Raw genomic sequence first — 18,893 nt, forward strand, 5'->3', positions numbered from 1 at the left:
AAGAAAAAAGTACATTATTTTCTCAGATGAAAAAAAAAATGGATCAAAATAATGCTGAGAAACTTTAGTTTCTATCCTTTATACAGTACAGTATATGTTAGCCATGTGAATTCGCATTGCAATTATTATTTTTTTGGTTAAACCTCCAGTGCGTCACACTGTCAGGAGAGGGTTGCTAAGGATTTGGAGTTACAAAAGTCATTAAAAGCATCGTACAAAACATTTGTTCAGCATACCCGCTTCGTAACATCTCACAAGGACTCTCATGCCTGACTAAAGTAAGAAGGCCTTTGTGGTCTCCCAAAGAAGCCAGCCTGTTCACAGTGTACTCAATGTGCATGGTTTCCAACATTAACAGTCTCTGAGCAGCACCACTGTCGTGGGTGAGGGGGGGGGCGAGAAACTGTGTAAGTTTTCTGGATTCAGAGGAGGAAAAATTGTCATCACAGTTGAGGATTTAGTGGTATGTTTCACCATGCAGTACACTTGGACTCTTTGTCTTATGGTTATAAAAAAAAACATCAATCGGAAAATGGTAACACTGACAATTTCTTAGTATTATCCAGAACCTTGTATTTAACTGGTTTATTGCTTGGAGCAGGACAAAAAAAACTTTAAAAATTTAAAGCAGATGCCTGAAAAATAACCATGTAGATGACCGCATTTGCTTTACCAAGATCGAGGATTTATCTAGGATAGTTTAGGGCGGGTGGGGTGGTGGGTTTCAATTTTGCAGAATATACTACGCAACCTGAATTGTGGTCTCTCAAAAAATTTAATAAATTACTTTGGAATTTATAGAATGACGTGGCAGATGTCTGCATACCTTTAACAAGAACTGGATATAAAAGAGCACAAATTGACCTCCTATCCCCCAAAAATAGACAGACCTATATGAACCTTTGCAACTGCACTGTACCTGGCTACCAATATTAATTCTATAAATACATTCAGCTACGTAAGATAACAAGTGACAAAAGTAATCAAACATGCTAGTGTGAGCTTGGCGTAGCTCTGGAGGCTTTAGTGTCTCCACTTTGCTGTAGCTGCCCACAAGTAATATTTCGGTCTGTCCTGTTAACACAGGAGACCCTTGTTATTCTCCTTTGTTGTTTCCAAGGTTGTCCACTTGAACCAGTACTGTGCAGTGGAAAAATGGCATTTGGTAAACTAACGAAGTGTGGCAAAAAAAAAAAATGTTTGGTACGAATAAGTTATTTTGACAATGGAAATGCCAAAAAAAACATCCGATGGAAGTGTATTGCTTGGTAAAATCGGGGCCCACGGCAACCATGCCCGTTGATCTTGAGTTAACAGTTGCCAAGGGAGAGCATATAGGGAACCCCCAACAATTTCCATTGTTTTCTGTGGAACCTGTCTTCAAATATTGGCTGAATCAAGCCGCAAGATGATGCCAAAGCCCTTGCAAACACCTTTTGATCATTTTGAAGAAGTGTCAAGCTCTGTAGTGGAAGATTTTGACTTTGTAAAAAACAAACAAAACCTGCTACATTTTGGTCTCGCTGACAGTGGTAGGCCTCTCATTCTCGTAATCGTTCTCCTGGTGGATGAGCCGGTAGGGTTTCATGTCCGCTTCCTCAACTGCTACAGAGTGGACCTCTTCTGGGTCTTTGGCCAACTCGTGACGAGATAGATGCTCCACGACACCAGCCCCGATGGAGTCTCCCAGGACATTAGTAATGGTGCGCAGTCGGTCCCTGTAGCAAATAGGACACAAAGAAAGCATTTATGTGGAGGAAATCCATCAATTTTCAACTTCAGATGTACAATATTATCAAAAGCGCCTTGACGCTGCCTGTAAAACAGGAAGTTTGCCTCCCTTTATTCCTTGTCTGTTTTTTCATAAGCGAAAGATGGAATAGTTCATGCCAAGTTGACTTAGCAATTTTCCATCTTTGGAAATAGTGTGACAAGCTCGTCGATACAATCTGTAAAAGCTGAAAAAATTTGAGCATGTTTGTATGAACAGCATCTGACATTGAAGAAGGGACAAAGTTGACCCATCAGTTTTGCGCTTTTGGACTTTAAGAAGGCTCGTTTTTCTTGCCAGAAATGCAGGATCTCTATCTCTACGTTGACAACGAGGCACAGGAAGTACTCACAGGAACCAATCGACAGCGATGATGAGCGTGATGTCATCAGTGGGCAGGCCCACAGACGTGAGCACTATCACCATGGTAACCAGCCCCGCCTGCGGGATACCGGCCGCTCCGATGCTGGCTGCTGTGGCTGTGATACTGCAGGGAAATAGAAGGAGGCATTTTAATGGTCCTTAATTTGACCCGCATGAACTCAAATTGACCTCCCAGCATGCATGCACAACAGCAAGTGTGTGTGTGTGTATGAGAGAGCACTTACCTAATGGTGAGAATCTGCCCAAAGTTGAGGTCATAGTTGTTCACCTGAGCGATAAAGATGGCCGCCAGCGCTTCATACAAGGCGGTGCCGTCCATGTTGATGGTGGCCCCCACGGGGAGTACAAAGCGAGTTATGCGCTTGTCTACTTTGTTGTTTTCCTCGAGGCACTTGAACGTGATTGGCAAGGTGGCCGAACTAAAGTCAAAAGAAGCACGTTAGCGAATGCAGCAAGTGCGTCGTCTCAGTGACAGAATGGTTACCAAACCTGGAAGATGTTCCCAATGCCGTGACGAGGGCCTGGAGCAGCCCCGCGATGAAGATGAAAGGGTTCTTTCGAGTGACCGCAAAGTAGATTGTGGGCAGGACCACAATGGCGTGGATGAGCAAGCCAGTAATGACAGTGATTGTGTACATTCCCAGCTGACCGCCCATTGACGAGATGTCATCCATCTCCACGATTTTACCCGCGATCAGGAACAGGATACCGATGGGGGCATACCTGATCCGAAAAAAGCTCTGATTGAGTTTCCATCTTTCCTCAGCTTCACAGTTGTTGTTTTTTTTGTCTTAGAACAACTTTCTGGTTTTATGTTGATAACACTAAATTAGATATTATTATATTATATAACAAAAATAGAAATAAATTATCTGGTATGAAAAAAAGTTTATGTTCATGAATGATTTATAAACTTTATTTTAAATGAAGTTGAAAGCCAAGTGGTGAATGGAAAATTTCCTTTACAAGAAAACAAATGAAAAAATTAATTTGACAACAGGTATGTGTCATTGGGACGCACCACATGATGATGGCCACCAGCCTCATGATGGCCTCGTTGAGACAGTCGAAGAAGTCCTTCAAGGGCTGTCCTTGGTCCCCCATTTTCCCGATGATCAGTCCGAAGCACATGGAAAAGACCACCAGGCCTAGCGCGTTGACCCCGTTGACCGCACCCGGCACGGGGATCATCTCCTCCCTCGTTATCGTCTGGCTCCCGTTAAGCACTGAGTCGTTGACCGTCACATTGATTTGGATCACCCTCTTGGCATAGTGTGTCTTGAACTGAAAGAAAAGTGAGAGCCTCAAGATTAGCCGCTGAAGCTTTTAGCCACACTGGCAGCAGTGCAGTGGCAATTTAATAAGCTTGCCATATATTCACAGTGCCTTGATGATCCTCGGGATATGACTCTAGTGAAATGACTACATCTGTAAAGAAAAGCATATGGAACAAACATTTCCAGACATAGAGGTAACAACAGACGGGTCTCCATTCATGATATGGTGGAACTTAGGACACAAAACATTTGCACCAATCTACATGAGTCTTCCAGCTACTTATCTAGTCTACTCATGCAATCACACTTGAAGATGCAGCATCATTTCACTTATTGTTCACGAGCCACAACATGAGTGCACAATCTAATGAGAGCTGATATGAAAACGCTTTTCTCAAATATAGGCTATTTGTTTTTCCTTAAGAATTTATGACTTTTTTTTCTCAACCACTGCACTTTTTTACGAGAAATATACATATATATTTGGGAAGTCATGTAAAACAAATCTTTACAGTAGTGTCTTCTATGTGCTCTGACTAGTCTAAACACCGCATTCTGCTCAATATTGTATTTGCGTAATATTAATTCAGCCATAAAATCCACCATCCGTCTCAGTGGCAGCCATTTTGCCACTTGCTGTCAATACAATATGACATCACAGTTGCTCATGGTTCAGGTAATGACAAATCAAGGCTCACTTGTTTTCAGAATTTGGTCATGTGATGTTCACAAGTTAACCTGTGACTGGTTGTTACTTGAGCCCTGAGCAACTGTGATGTCATTTCAGTTAAGCAGAAGTGGCAAAATGGATAAAACGGGTTGCTTAATTTATATTCTGCAAACGCAATAGTGACTACTGGTGCAGCATAAAACATTATTGCAGATAAAAATGTTGCCTTGACCTCCCCTTGTAATGCATCACCACTACATTCAGATTTGTCTTGTTTATAATTCACATAATGGATCAACTCTAGTTCTAAACTGGTCATTTGGTAATCAATTAACAAAAACATTAGATTATTATTGAATTTGATCAATAATTAATAGAAGAAAAGGAAATGAAAATGTGATTATATATTACACATTACCTGTTTGGTGCAGGCTTCCACAAGGTTCGGAGGGAACATATTCCTACAAAACATCACATTCACATTATCCTGAGTCAACCAGGAAGTTGTTTTTTCAGTTTTGTTAGGAGAATTTTTAACCCCCATTTGCCATTGGAACTGTTGTCCCTACCCTAGTATTAAAAAAAAAAGGTAAATTCCTGTCGTCGTTTGTCATTTATAAATAAAAAAGATTTTGTGGTCTATGCTGTGATACAAGAGTTTTTTGTCATCGTTTTCAATCCAAGACATTTGTTTTCTGCCACCAGTGAGTGAGTTCCTTGCCGTATACGGTTTAAAAAACATTCTTATCATCTTTACCTGATAAGGTCCAGAAAGGCGTCAGCGGGACTAATGCGCTCGATTTGCTGTTGATTGGTGAACTCGTCCTTGGAGCCTTTGCCAGGGTGGATGACGAGCACCATGACGATGCCAATGAACACGGCAAGAACCGTGGTGGTGGTGTAGTACACAACCGCCCTCAAGCCCATTTTACCTGATGCGCGACTGTCTAGTGCAGCCATGCCTGAAAAAAAAAAAAAAAAAGAAAAATTAACACATTTCCAATTAGAATCCCACAAAAAAAAAAAAAAAAGTCACACATTTCCAATTAGAATTCCACCACCAAATGATGTGTGTCGTGTATTTCCCGGTCCTCAAAACAAATCATAAATGCCTATATCTATCAACCTTTGGGGTTTTTTTTTTCTACAAAATGCAAATATTTTATGCTTGACATCCTGATCGTGGGTATTTTTGCATGAGGAGAGTTGCTGCACATACTTAAGGGGGCGCTAGTGCAGAGTATCAACATAGCAACTCTATTTTTTTGTTTCCAAAACAGTTTTGGGGAAAGTGTGGGCCTGTGCTGTTAATAATTACGAAAGTTGAGTTTGTATTTGGAATATGGGAAAAAAAAATACTGTGTCATGGCGAGCGTACATAAAGTGAGCCTGGGAAAAAGCCGCTGTAATTATAGATGGAATACACCCAATGCCCATAATCTGTCCCAACTATCTAAGAAGGAACAAAGCACAATAAGAAATCTAATCCCGCTCTGATCTACATGGCGGGTAAATAACACCTACTGGAGGGCACCCAGGGAACGATCATATCCGCTTTTGCTTTTTGTATATTTTAAATGGTGCTCACAGTTTGAAAGCGTATCGGAGAAGCCTCCTTGAATGCTGCATAATTCCCAAGCGATTTATTCAAATTTTTGGGGCCAAAAGAAAGCCAAATGTGACTGTTCAGTTAATAATTAACACATTGACCTTGATCGACTTGGCTTGGCCAAAGATAAAGCATGTTTGGCATCTGATGCACACAACATTGTGAAGCAACCGTATAGCAAAGTCCGCATAATGTAGAATCATCTTAACTGCTACTGCCAGAATCCACACTTTAATTCATCCTTTTCTTTTTTCTTTTAAAACTCTTAACTCCCTCACCCACCACGCCCCCAAAAAGAGCCTCTTTTTAATTTTTTTTTATAAAATGTCTTGTTATTTGTGGGCTTCTTGTAACAATTCATTTGCGGCTTTTATTTGTTTTGACACAATGTTATTTAGGTAAGAATCCTTCCGTGAGAAGACAATGTTTAAACTGGGTTTTATGACCGCTGTAGTCAATAGAACACTAAACCTGTCTCCCATAGTTGTGGCCGCATTCAATAGAATAGCGTGGGTGTGGATTTCGGGAGGAAAAAGGAACAACTGTGACGTCATTTCAAAGTGTCGCCTCCCGTGATGCCCTTTATGTTCATTCAAAGCGTAAACAAGTAAAGCAGAATCGAGATTCATGTCGACCTTTCATAGACCAACATGTGACATGAATGAAGCAGCTACGAAAAGACCAGATTTTATTTCGAAGGAAAATATAGCCTTTAAAGTGCAGCATGTTTGTGGAAATAGTTTCTTGGTGGCTATAAATAAATATATGGTTTTAAAATGAAGGTTTGAAAGATGTCTTAAAGATTCCAAATTGAAATTATTTTAAAACGACAACAGAATGTGGGACTTTGTGGAAGGTCAGCCATGTTTGTGGATATGTTTCATACTTTGAAAATAAACTGGAGGGTGAATGTAAAAGAAGCATATTTGTAGCAAAATTTAGAAATTTTTGAGCAGCCCCCCAACCATGGTTGTGGTGTGCATGGAAATATTTTCATTGTATTACTCAAAATGAATTCCCAATTGTTTCCACCAATTAATCTTTAAACACCTAACTTGATCACTTTTACAACTGGCAAATTACGGCAATACGATGGCAAATTGTAGCCTTATGGAAGCAGTGTTAGTTGACATGTTTTCTGGGGAAATTTTCAAAGCTCAAATAAAAAAACTTACTGTATAAGTTATGGTCACCATTGTTTAATACATTAATGACCTCTCCCAATTATTTTTTTTCTGTCATCATTCAAGGAGAGGTGAGGACCCTTCGCTGTGCCCCTTTATTCTGCCTCTCCGTATCCTTTTGTTGGCAAGCCTGGGAACACTTGTTGACACACACACACACACACACACACACACACACACACACACACACACACACACACACACACACACACACACACACACACACACACACACACACACACACACAATGATCCCTGACCAGTCGTCTGGGCAACAACATATGCGGCCTCACTAATTTCTTCCACTCAAAAGATTGAAAGAGGCAAAGTTGAAGGAGCGCAAGTAGAGGTAGTTTTGGAAAGGTGGTGGGAGGTACAAAAACAAATCCCTCTTCAGAGAGGAAAAAGTTGAAGTCGGGGGCACAAGAAGAAGTCCAGACTTTCTGGAACCCGACCTACATTTTTTCATGTGACCTAAAGTATTGGGATGTGTGACTGACAGGTGTGTTTTGTTGACCTACACTGAATCTTCAAACAAAAATAGTACTGGACGCAATGCATGCAAAGATTCGTTTTTAATTTTTAAATAGTATACACACTTGAAGCCTGCCATCAGGCCATCATATTTATCCTGTATCCTCACTGTTCCAATTACTAGGGGTCTAGTTGAAGTTACTAAATATAGTTCTTGTGTCCTCACTTTTGAGAACTCTGCACATACTAAAACAAGCAGCTTTGACCTGTCACTGTGACCGGGTAGGACTCAAGTAGTCTGCACAGATCTGAAAGGAGTCAACATCAAACTGATTCTTTTGAGATGCTATCCCTGAATTCTGTGTTCAAACATCACCTTTTTTTTTTTTTTGGGAAGTGGACATCATTGAAAATAAACGTTTCCATTGCATATACTGTTTTTTTTCTCCTTTAATTCTTCAACCAAAAAGTTCACATTGCTGAAGCTGAGAGTGTGTCAAGGGATGTGGAGGTTGAATTTTGCTGAGTGAGCGCTTTTTTTCAGTTTCACTTTGATCGATAATTGCATCGTTTGTCCTTTCGAGGAAGCCTGCGTCTATTTTAACACAAACACAGTCATTCAGTATAATTAGCCACTCGACTTTCCGACACACTTAAACCATTCCAGCCTTATTGTGGGCTAGTTTGACTCTGTGGGAGAAAAATCTGAAATACGCACACTGTGTTGCTTTGTGTTCATCTGCAACTTTTGCTTTGTAGCTATTTTTTGCAGTAGCCTAATTTTGGTTCCAGAAATTGTAAGGAGACTCCTACTCAAAGCAGTAAGATTCCTGGGATGGTTACATTCTTTTTACATTTGTATCATGGCCAATGGTGATTTTAAAATGAGATGAGACACAACTACGCTTTTTTGCTTTTTTTAAATTTTCCATTTCATGTTAAGTGTTTAGTTGTCTTTACATTTTACAGTGGTTATCTTTTTATTGTGTTAGTTATTGTGTTAAAATGAGATGCCTATCCTTTCGCCTTTAGTCCTGGAATGCTTTTACAGATTTTTGCATCTTGATGTTATGTTTTGTTATTTTGACCTTATGCAATACAAGAATCTTAAAATGTTCCTCAAAATATTAATATTAAGTTATAGATTGCCACAGTTTTACCTTTGAATTTGATTAATTTGATGATTTCCAATGGGCAAAAACAGACCTGTTTTGACACTCATGTTGTTGTTCCCCTTGTGTTTTACCAGTTGTCACATGACCTGATGTCACCGAATGCTAATGCTACGCTCTGATCCATGCAAAGCACAAAGGCGCCTGTCTTATCTGTGCTGTGTCCCTACAGGAGGCAATGATGTCTCTCTCTCAATGACCCGGTCACACATTGTATACTCGCTGCATGTCAAAACAAATGACAAGACCATTGTCAACACTATGACTGGGCAAAATAACTATATCATGTGTTTGCTCATTCAATCGATAGCGAGTTCACCTCATCTCTTTCGGCCTCTCGGCAAACTAAAAGCTCTTGCATGTAGTGGAAAAGATGGAAACATTCTGGTCCGACTAATAGTTTTAGTTTTAGCAACCCGCCATTGCTCTTTACGCTTGTACAGTTTGCATAAAAGTTGAGACTATAATGAAAACTTAAAGATTCAAGACTCCATGATTGATTAACACAACGTGCAATGACTAGTGTCCCAAGACTTTTGATGCCCAATAAATTGTCTTTTGATTATGTACACTAGTCTTTTGTGGTGACCCAGTTTGAAGGCGTAAAATGGTGCAGACGTGAAGTCATTTGATTCATAAATAGAACAAGCAAATGTGTCTTCTTTGCTGTTTCTTTTTTAAGTACTTTGCCAGCAAAGTTGAAATTAAAAATAGTATATGATTCATTGTGACGCAGGCAGGCAAGTGGGTGCGATATAGTATTTGGACTGTATTTCTTACCATTTAAAATAATAACAATCTTTAGTTTTGATTCTACCCTAATGTTTAAAAACAAAACAAATAGTGTGTTAAGCAGATATACAAAATTAATGAATATATATATTTTTTAATTTGACATCTTTTTTAACGCAACAAATACTAACTGACTTTAAAGTAAGTGCTAGGTGGGCTGGATTTAAAAAAACAACAACAAAAAGAAACATGCCCGCTGCTAGTCTTTTAAGTTGCAGTGACTAACCTGTAATGAGGCTGGACACCAGCAGGGGCAGCACCAGCATCTGTAGCATCCTCATCAGCAGCTCTCCGGGAAAAGAGAAGAACTTGATGTCACGGTAGGACATTTTGTATGGTCGCAGGGTAAACCCCAGAATGATACCTACAAAGAGTCACGTTAAACATCACTAATTGATTTTATGTACAGAACACAATGAAACAAAGTTATACATATACGTTATGTAGTAACTAGACTCATCTAGTTATTTAGATCACAAGTTAAGTTGTGACTTCATCGGGCTGAGCATGCAGTTCGCTTGTTATCTAGTTCCCTAGTAACTTTTTGTTAGCTTGTTGTTTAGAATGATTACATCGGTATTGCACCTTCTACTTAGTATGTTAGCTTCATGGTTCTCTTTATATAGTTTGTACATTAAGTAACAAGATTAAAGGGATATGTACGAACTTTTACACAAAGGTTGTGCAAGTTTTGAAGAGTCTTCATTTACTTTTTGGTACCGTATAAGTTACTTGGCTCATTGGTAAAGTCACACAAACATGTACAGTTGTACACAACATCAATTAGTCTGAGTACGCTTAGTACACAACAATCCACACAACAGACTTGAAAGACTGTCGAGTGTTGTCATATGATTTAAAGAAAAAAAACATTTCTGCGTAAAGTCCCTTAAAGATCCAGATCACGTCGTGAGGTTCTTTCATTGAAAATGAAACACATGCATGCACATGCTCTTCTTGTGATGTACGTCACTGAAGTGGAACCCAAAGATTCTATGCGCTGCTTGACTCACAAATGCGCTGTACAGATGTGGCGCATGCGTGGGTGGGCCCCCGCCTGACTTCCTTCCTCAGCATGGTTCAAAAGTTAATTCCAAAAGGTTCTGATGTCAGCTACAAGGGTCGGTGAGGTCCTTGCTTGTAGGAGTTTCTATTTATTTCTAAGACAGCTGCTCTCGATCATGACACAAAGATGCTTTGCGAATGTTCCAGCATTTCACCATGCATGAAAATCAATCAAGAACATATCCTGTGAAATGGTCAGTCTGCTATTTTGTTCTGAACGTCACATTTTTTTTGGTCATTTCCAGGACTGCAACTCCTCCTCGGGAATTGATCCACAAACCAGTAAATTTGACAGATGGATGACTCATTACTGCCATCACAAAGTGTAGGCGGAGCTTGGCGCTAAAGTTGGACAAGTCACCTTTAAACAATCTGTGCACCACGCAGGATTGACACCATTCTTCTTTTTTCTATCTCAAAGGAAGATCTCAGACGTACTTCATTTTCATGTGTTATCTTTTCTTACACAGTGAACCACAACTCGAAATTTTCCCTAAACGTTGAATGAAAACAATAATTAAAAGCAAGTTTCTTTGATTGAATCCACAACCTGTTCTCCCTTCCCTCCTAGCCCTCCAGTTTGTATTTTCAAAGTGTGTGCGTCTGTGTCTTTTCCCAGTCATTGATGTACTTGATGTTGGCATAAGTGCCGAGGAGGTAACTAAAAAAGGGTCATCCACAGCAAAATGTTAAAAACGTTTTTAACTGTGTATTATTTAAGTTTGAATGGAGCAAAATTTAAATTCTCAATATTTCTGAGGCGTGTGTATTTAGAAATGTTGGAATTAGTTAACTTTTATTCTTAAAGTACAAAACCTAAACTCCCTTGCTTCCCAAATTTCTTTTACACCTCTCACGTGTGGATTAAAAATAAAACAGAAAAATCAAATAATAAAGAATAGCTCTGCTTTTAATACTTTAAATGACCACCAACTTCAATATTTTGTTTTTATAAGGCAAGGTTTACTTCTGGGAGATTTTTTTTCCACACCTTTATTTGAAATATTTCCACTCACCAAAGACCACTGCCGCCACAGTGAATATGACAAAGGCGTTCCTTATGAAGAAGCCCTTCACGTCATTCTTGGTAATGCTAGACATTCTCTTTCTGGCCATCAGCGAACGGGACTGGATGTTGGCCCGGAACTGTCGGAGGCTTCGTTGCGCTTTCTGCGGATCCTCCCCGTTGACCTGCATCATGGCGGAACTCTGTAGAATCGAAAAATAGTAAACAGTCTGTCATATGTGCAGTATGAAAGAAAACATACATATTGTCATGGTCTTTTTTTTCTGTTTGGATTTATATTGGGTTGTGTTCCATGCTATGTCCTGCTATTTAATACGCAGTTTTTAGAGCTGGGCAAGTGAAGCTTCCTGAAAAGTTGAGGCTTTCCTAGTCAAACAGTGGAATCAAAGAAACTTATAATAGATCAAGACACAAAGTCATAGTATTTCATCAGTAAAGCAACAAGACTGATTGATATATTATTCACAGATTTTACTGTCTCAATGCCGATTGGCTCACGCCGAGGAGGCACAGTGCAGTTGACACAGGTTTGGGACAATTAGGCATACAACGATTCCATTACTCATTTGAGATTGTCCCTAGTTTTTATAAATCAAGCTTTAGGGGACTTCTTTGATTGGCTAAAGTTTAATTAAGTTAGACAAAAAGACACTTTAGGTATGTGATACTTCTGGCTTGCTCTTTCATTTATTGGGTGCTACTAACTAATTTGCTCCTATATGCCTTCAAGTATGGCCTGGCCGAGCATTCTCTCCATTTGAAAAATGAAAACATCAATTATTACAAGATGTCTTTGAAAAATGTTGCATCATGTTTTCCTCAGAACCTTATGAAAGCAGATAGGAAAAAGCCCCCCCCCCCCCCCCCCACACACACACACACACACGCTGCTTAACTGTTGGCGGACCATTGCGTCTTTATAAAATCCATCAAAAGTCTTAACTTTATAAACAAATATTTCTTATCATTTTGCAATCTCTTTCCAACTCATTGAATGGGGAGCGTGTGGCATGCGGATAAACTGTGACGGACACTTCCTCCAAATACAATACATCCACTCACGCACACGCACGCGTGGAATTTACCACCCACATAATACGTCAAATGACAGAAGAAAAAAAAATTGCTTACCTTAATATTTGACGCACTTTCTTTAGGTGCTGGGTTTAAATGTGTCAGTACTTAGATGAGGAGGAGGTGGGCTGGTGGTGCGCTCACAGCGCTGCTTGCTCTGTGTTGGTGAGTGTGGAGAAATGAGGAGAGGGAGGCGACAGAAGAGACAGAAAAGTAAGCGAGGGGGAAGGAAGTTGGGGAACCCTGTGAATCAAAGAACCAGTGAGGGAGAAAGAAGGCGGTGCCATAGGACTCGCACAGTTGTTGTCTTGTAGGGCTGGCTGGCTGACAGAGGGGGAGGGATGGGATGGGATGGGATAGGATAGGTGGGCATCAAGGTAGAGAGGGGGCTGATTAGAGCTGGGGGGACTTGAAGAATAATGAGTTTATCTGAGCATGAAAGAAGAGAAAGAAACTTCTTGTTTGCCTCTTTCAAAGGTTTTGTCACGCCTGATAAGTTGAGACCGATTACAGAATCCTGCAAAGAGGGCAAGGAGTTCTCTGAACAGATGCCATTTTATTTATTCCAATCGAAGCGAGTTGAATTTACCAAAGCATGGAAACGCCAATGTGGAGTCAACTTTTGTATTTTTGTTTTAGAACGTCTTGATCAGGGATATTCGATACCACTTTTGTCAGACCGATACCAAGTATTCAATTCTTGAGTAGTCATCGATACCAAATATTTAAGGCATCTGTGTAAATATTGTGTACTGTAGACACTATCTACTGCCTACGGGCTGATATTAGATTCTGACGATCTTCATTTTCCTTTTATTGGGATTAGAAGAGAATTTGGGGTGGAAACGAGCAAGCACAACCTTTTCAAGTTATTCCCATTGGTCAAAAATGTCTGTGATTTTAAACAAGCCATTTTGCCATTAATATTCAATACAAGCTTTGTTCCAATTGGGTCCCTCATTTGCTTAATTGGCTTTCGTCTGATTGGTTAGTTTCCCCAAAACATAATGTGGGTATTGTATGGCTACTATGACTTGTAGGCTGTCTCCCCGTAAATCCGAATTTGTCGGCCACGTGATATAACATCAATGCGCCTCGGCTGCACGTCAATGTCCAAATTTATGCGGCCTTCAAATTGTTTACAAATTATTCTTTCTTGGGAGACAAGCTCTGAGCGAAGGCTACTTCTGGGCACACTTTAGTAGCATCCCATGCTACGCTCTTTGGATATTGTTCTGGTCAACTACTAGCTTAAATTTGTGATTCGGTGGCAACAGTTAGAGGGCAAATCTCCACGTCCCCAATTCTATTTTTTCCTCCCTGTCTTTCTGCCATTCCTTTGCAGGCCTAGAAAATTCTGAGCATTTCAAGCATGCAACCGATCCTCGGTCAGCTGCAGAGTTTTGGTTCCACTCTAATGTGCCTGTGAAAATTGGAAACCACAAAAAGTCCATAATATCTCCAACAATTCTATTGAAGAAAACTTCCATATAAGACATTCACTCATTTTCATTTTAGTAACCAAGTAGCCCCACAAATTCAATCATAAAAAAATCAAATTCTAGCAGTGCCCAAAGTCTGTGCCAGTTTTTTTTTTTTTTTAATCAAAGCCTTTGCCAAGTTTGTACGATTATTATTATTTTAAAGGCACATTTCCAAAACACAAACATTGTTTATGCCATGCACAATCTATGATACTCCTTATCTAGATGAGATCAATATTTGCAGAGAAAAGTGTTTATCGTTTTGCAAGTGTTAATTCATTCATCATCCGTACCGCTTGTCCTCACAAGGGTCACGGGATATTTTTCAATGGTATCATCAAAATAATTGTGAAGTTGTGGCATTATTACTCCTGCTTTAGTTCTGAAGAATAGTGAACGAGTCCAGACAGCTGAACGCATCGCTTGTGACTCATGTGGAGGGAGTGCATGTTTGGCAGCCATGTTGAGTTGCATCAGAAATCTCTCTCTCTCTCACTCTGCAAAGTTTGCAGCCCAAATATAAGAATCACAACAACTACAAAAAGTGGGAAGCTACGTTAACATCACAATTATGATCACAGATAGCTGGTCAAACATTAGCTGAGATTTGTGTCAGTTTGTATTGAACTGAAAAGGCAACGTAATGAACAATACGAAGAAGAGGCTGAGGCAGGTTTTTGAACATTAAAAATGATGTCATTGTCAATGTGTTAGTGGATGTTTCAAGGGTTGATGTTCTATCGCTAGTACCAAGTAACACTATAAAAATGTGGTTAAAATCAAATAAATTATATTAGAAAAACAAAGTAGGCTTTGTAACTGTAACGCTTATATGGCACTTTAGTGAACTGCATTAGGAGAATGAGTGCAGTGTAACACAAACAAACGTGCAAATAATACATATATTTTACACATTTACACAGCAGCTAAGGTAAAAACGGGGTCTACTATAATCACGCTCAGTCACCGGTGTCGGAAGTAAAGTGTTGGGCATCCTGACTTGCTGATGAATCAAAGCTCTGAGAGTGATCATCCCTGAAGGCAAGAAGCTGAAGAATGACAGTGAATGAAGGGCGAGGCTACTAGCGATGCTAATGCAAGTACCATGACCTGAAACAAAACAGTTCAGAGATTGCCGCTCAACAAGCCTTCCTAATAACCCCCACAAACCTGCGGGCCGAAGTCGGTCAATGACTCAGCATTGGGTGGTCACGTCCACAGTGACAGGATTATCAATTTTATGAGAACTTTTCTCTCTACTGTACAGGGAATTTCAGACTTGACACCAATTGAACTTGTAATTGCAAATGTGAAGCCCCCTCCAGACAAAAATGCCGTTACATGCAGTGACAAGGTAGAGCCACTCATGTCTAAAACTGTTGACTGGTAACAATGTATCGCATTGATGTAATGTTATGCATTTAGCACAAGTGAGAATTGAGTTACTCAGACTTTTCTAATGTAAACCCTTAACCCATAACACACACATATGAATCACAAATTTGCAAAGAACTAACTTAGCTGTTTACAGTTTTTTTCCCCAATTCTCCTAGTTCTTACTGAAGGAATGCAGATCATTTGAAGGTGTATCACTGGATCACTAAAGCCAAGGTCAGGCTGTGTGCATGTTTGTGTGTGTGTGTGTTTGATATTGATATTGTGTGTTTGTGTTTGTGTGTGGAAGCCCACGTGCAGTGTGTGTGTGCAGCACGTGTGTTTTGGGGACATCTGTTCTGATAATCACACAAAGTAAAGCTGCATAAAAATGGCATGAACAAATTAGCAAAATGTTCGAGGGCAGTTTTGGATGTAATGATTGCCTCATTAGTTTTTCCTCTACATTCTCAGTTTTTCTTGTAATTTGACTTTTTCAAAGTGCTAGAAAACTTTTTTTTTTAACCAAAATCAGATCTTTGCACAGTTGTTAAGCATATTAAAGCAATGTCAGTGTAGTAATTGTCTTGTGGTCAATATTGAAAGTTTTATGAACCACTGATGAATGAATCGATTAAGTCAAGATCAGGGGATGCTTTGAGAATAATTGTCAATGTCAATCTATGTCAACCCCTTTGAGACTGCTTGTGATTTACGGCTATCCAAATAAACTTGACTTGACATTTATTTCAAACATGTAAAAAAAAAAAAAAAAAAAAGAACAAAAAAAAATGCAATTTCATTATTTTCCCCTATTGAAAAAAAACAGACTGTGTTCCATTGAGTGAAAGTGAAGATGTTCACTTTGTTATTACGTAATGCCTTAACTTTCCAAACTGACAGTTACTGTTACATAATCTCCAAAAGATGTGTGAAATCCAAACACTTACGACCATTTTGGACAATCCGCTCACAAGGTGTGTTCCAAAATACATAAACAGATATATCTAACATCTATACCATGTGCTTTAAAGCTAATATGAAGACCTACAAAGCAAAACAAATAACACCCATCTCCCTTACATTCCCATCACTGAGCCTAAAGCTTTAAAGCGGGAACCCCTACTATTCTTGACCCTGGCCTCAGTGATACACATGGCAGCCACACACTCACACACACACACACACACACACACACACACACACACACACACACACACACACACACACACACACACACACACACACGCACACACGCAAGCACGCACGCACTAAAACTTTCTCTCTTTCTCACAACAGTTAGCGTAACTCCACCAAGGCCACGCTGCTCCCAAGGGCCTGATGTATCCAGGACAGGTTATAAGATCTGCTGTCCGCAGTGGCCCCCCAGGGACGCAACAGAACTGGGGCCACATTGTTTCATCATCATTGTGCACGAGGGTTTCCCATGGATCAGGTGTTGTGATCCGAGAGAGGGAGAGTCTCAGCGCGCTCATTTCTGTCGTTCAGTGACTCACATGGTCACGTGCTGTTTTGAGCACGGACCTCACAATTTGAACTCTGCTGCTCACCAAAACAGCAGCACCTACTAAGGCACGTAAACGTCTCAGATGGATTGAAGCATGGAGCTCCACCTTGCCCTACCCACACACACACTACCCACCGACAGGCCGGGACTTGCTGAAATCAGTTACAGTGGTGTAGTATTCGTGTGGAATAGGACCCAAGTCCCGTTGCAAATAGCAACATCTGTGAGAAGTTACTGCACGACATAAAAGTATGTGTAGATGCCACAAAAAGGAAGCAAAGAACTACTTTTGTCGAATTAAAACTCTCAACTCACTTTCACTCAACTCATCAGATTGTGCTATTGGTTACCGCTTATGGCATTATTGCTCTTATTGCTTTGTCCAAAGCGGAAAGCCAGCGTGTTTGAGTCAGTTCCCATTACGAGTGACATAGGGCCCCTGTCAAATGAATAAATTATTGAGCTACTGAATGAATAAATAAGTAAACAACAAATAAGAATGCCGAACTACAAATAGTATGGCTCCACTGCCTTTAGGAAAATATTGAATACAGTTGGAGGCTTCAACAAACTTAAGAACATGTATTTGCTTCAAGAGAAAGTGAGTAGAAATTTGTCTCCTAGAACAAACAATAATAAATAACTCTTAAATCCCATACGTTCTCTAGTCTGTACTTCTTCTATTCACTGGTTATTCAATTATAAAGATCGGCCTTCAAGGGGCATTTTTTGATTTTGGTAGCATCTAGTGGTGAGATTGCAGTGTGACACCAGTATTTGGATGTTAAGAGTTTCTATGAAAAATAACAGTATAAAAACATGATTAAAAACAAAATTATCAGATAAAAAACTACCAGGAAAATTACAAAAATACTAAAATAAAGCAGAACAAAATACCAGATGGAAATATACAACACAAAGACCTCAAAACTTAAATTGTCAAAATCATAATAAAAAAAACGCACTATTTTTACCAGTGATTATAGTTTAGTCTACTTTAGTAGCTACTTAGGGTAATCCCAGAAAGGGTTGAAGTGCGCCTGTAGACTGACAGATGGTCTCACTAATAAGTACTGGTACCTGCAACTGGTGCTAGTCCTTTGCTGAACACATTCAACAACCTTTTCAACAAAATGGACAATTTTCTAGTTGAAGGAAGCGAATATTGGGATTTTTTGGGCCCCGGCTGGATAGGTGGACCCGATGGAGGGTGGTCCACTTGTTTGATTTTGGTGGAGCACATGTGCCTGGATCTGCTTGGTCAAATGGACTTTCTTCTGGAGCAAAGAGAAGCATGCTTCAGAATGTCAGGCCCGCTTTATTCCGACGACCTTTGCGTGTGGCTGTTCCATCACATCTGATCATAATATGCGTAACACACAATGGATACACAATTATAAAAATTGTGGTATCAAATGCAGTTTCTTAAATGTTGGAACAATTTTAGGTTTGAATTATTTCCACTGATGCTGACTAAAATGCTGTGAAGAATGTTCTCAAACTCCATTGTTCTAATGTATTAACTGTCAATTGGATAAATTGTGTTGTTTTGTTGGCACAAACAAAAAAATACAATAAAAAATATTACGAAACTCTGAAAAATAAGATAAAACAATCAATAATAACAAATAGCAAAATAGATACAAATACAAAAATATTACATGAAAATACACAAATGTCATACACATACAGACTACTACTGACTGCTACTTTGCCGACTATAACTAGTAGCCAATAGTAGGAGTAATAATAATAATAATAATAATAATAATAATAATAATAATAATAATAATAATAATAAATATGACGTATGCACTCATGGTTTCCAGCAGTCTTCTGTAAAACGCTCAACTCGTTGTTAAAATAAGACCTTAGATTGAAAATATAAATTTAACTTGTTTTCCTGTGATGTATTTATTAAAATCTAGTTTTGAAATCTCTGTTCATTATTCCGAATTTTTATTTTTATATCCGGTTACATGGTTTCCGGTCAGGTAGTATAACTACAA

The 18,893-nt window shown here is 39.4% G+C and overlaps 1 protein-coding gene across 1 annotated transcript; it reads right to left on the bottom strand.

Moving 5' to 3' along the window:
- Positions 1–695: 695 nt before the first annotated feature.
- LOC147058144 (excitatory amino acid transporter 1-like) lies at positions 696–12,737 on the bottom strand. Its single transcript, XM_085910856.1, has 10 exons — positions 12,556–12,737; positions 11,414–11,606; positions 9,559–9,696; positions 4,860–5,064; positions 4,521–4,563; positions 3,177–3,439; positions 2,645–2,878; positions 2,380–2,574; positions 2,124–2,258; positions 696–1,718 (listed from the first exon to the last, which is right to left on the bottom strand). The coding sequence occupies exons 2-10, from the start codon at positions 11,595–11,597 to the stop codon at positions 1,508–1,510; spliced, it is 1,608 nt and encodes a 535-aa protein (XP_085766982.1). The 5' UTR covers positions 11,598–11,606; positions 12,556–12,737; the 3' UTR covers positions 696–1,507.
- Positions 12,738–18,893: the final 6,156 nt, after the last annotated feature.

This window comes from Syngnathus leptorhynchus, chromosome 4 (assembly GCF_054491065.1).
Source record: "Syngnathus leptorhynchus isolate UIUO chromosome 4, UIUO_Slep, whole genome shotgun sequence".
NCBI lineage: Eukaryota > Metazoa > Chordata > Actinopteri > Syngnathiformes > Syngnathidae > Syngnathus > Syngnathus leptorhynchus.

Coding starts and splice junctions, on each gene's coding strand:
- LOC147058144 (XM_085910856.1), bottom strand. CDS start 11,597: ATGATGCAGGTCAACGGGGAGGATCCGCAGAAAGCGCAACGAAGCCTC. Junction 2,879..3,176: donor CTGGTGGCCATCATCATGTG/GTGCGTCCCAAT, acceptor TTTTCGGATCAG/GTATGCCCCCATCGGTATCC. Junction 2,575..2,644: donor GCATTGGGAACATCTTCCAG/GTTTGGTAACCA, acceptor TTTTGACTTTAG/TTCGGCCACCTTGCCAATCA.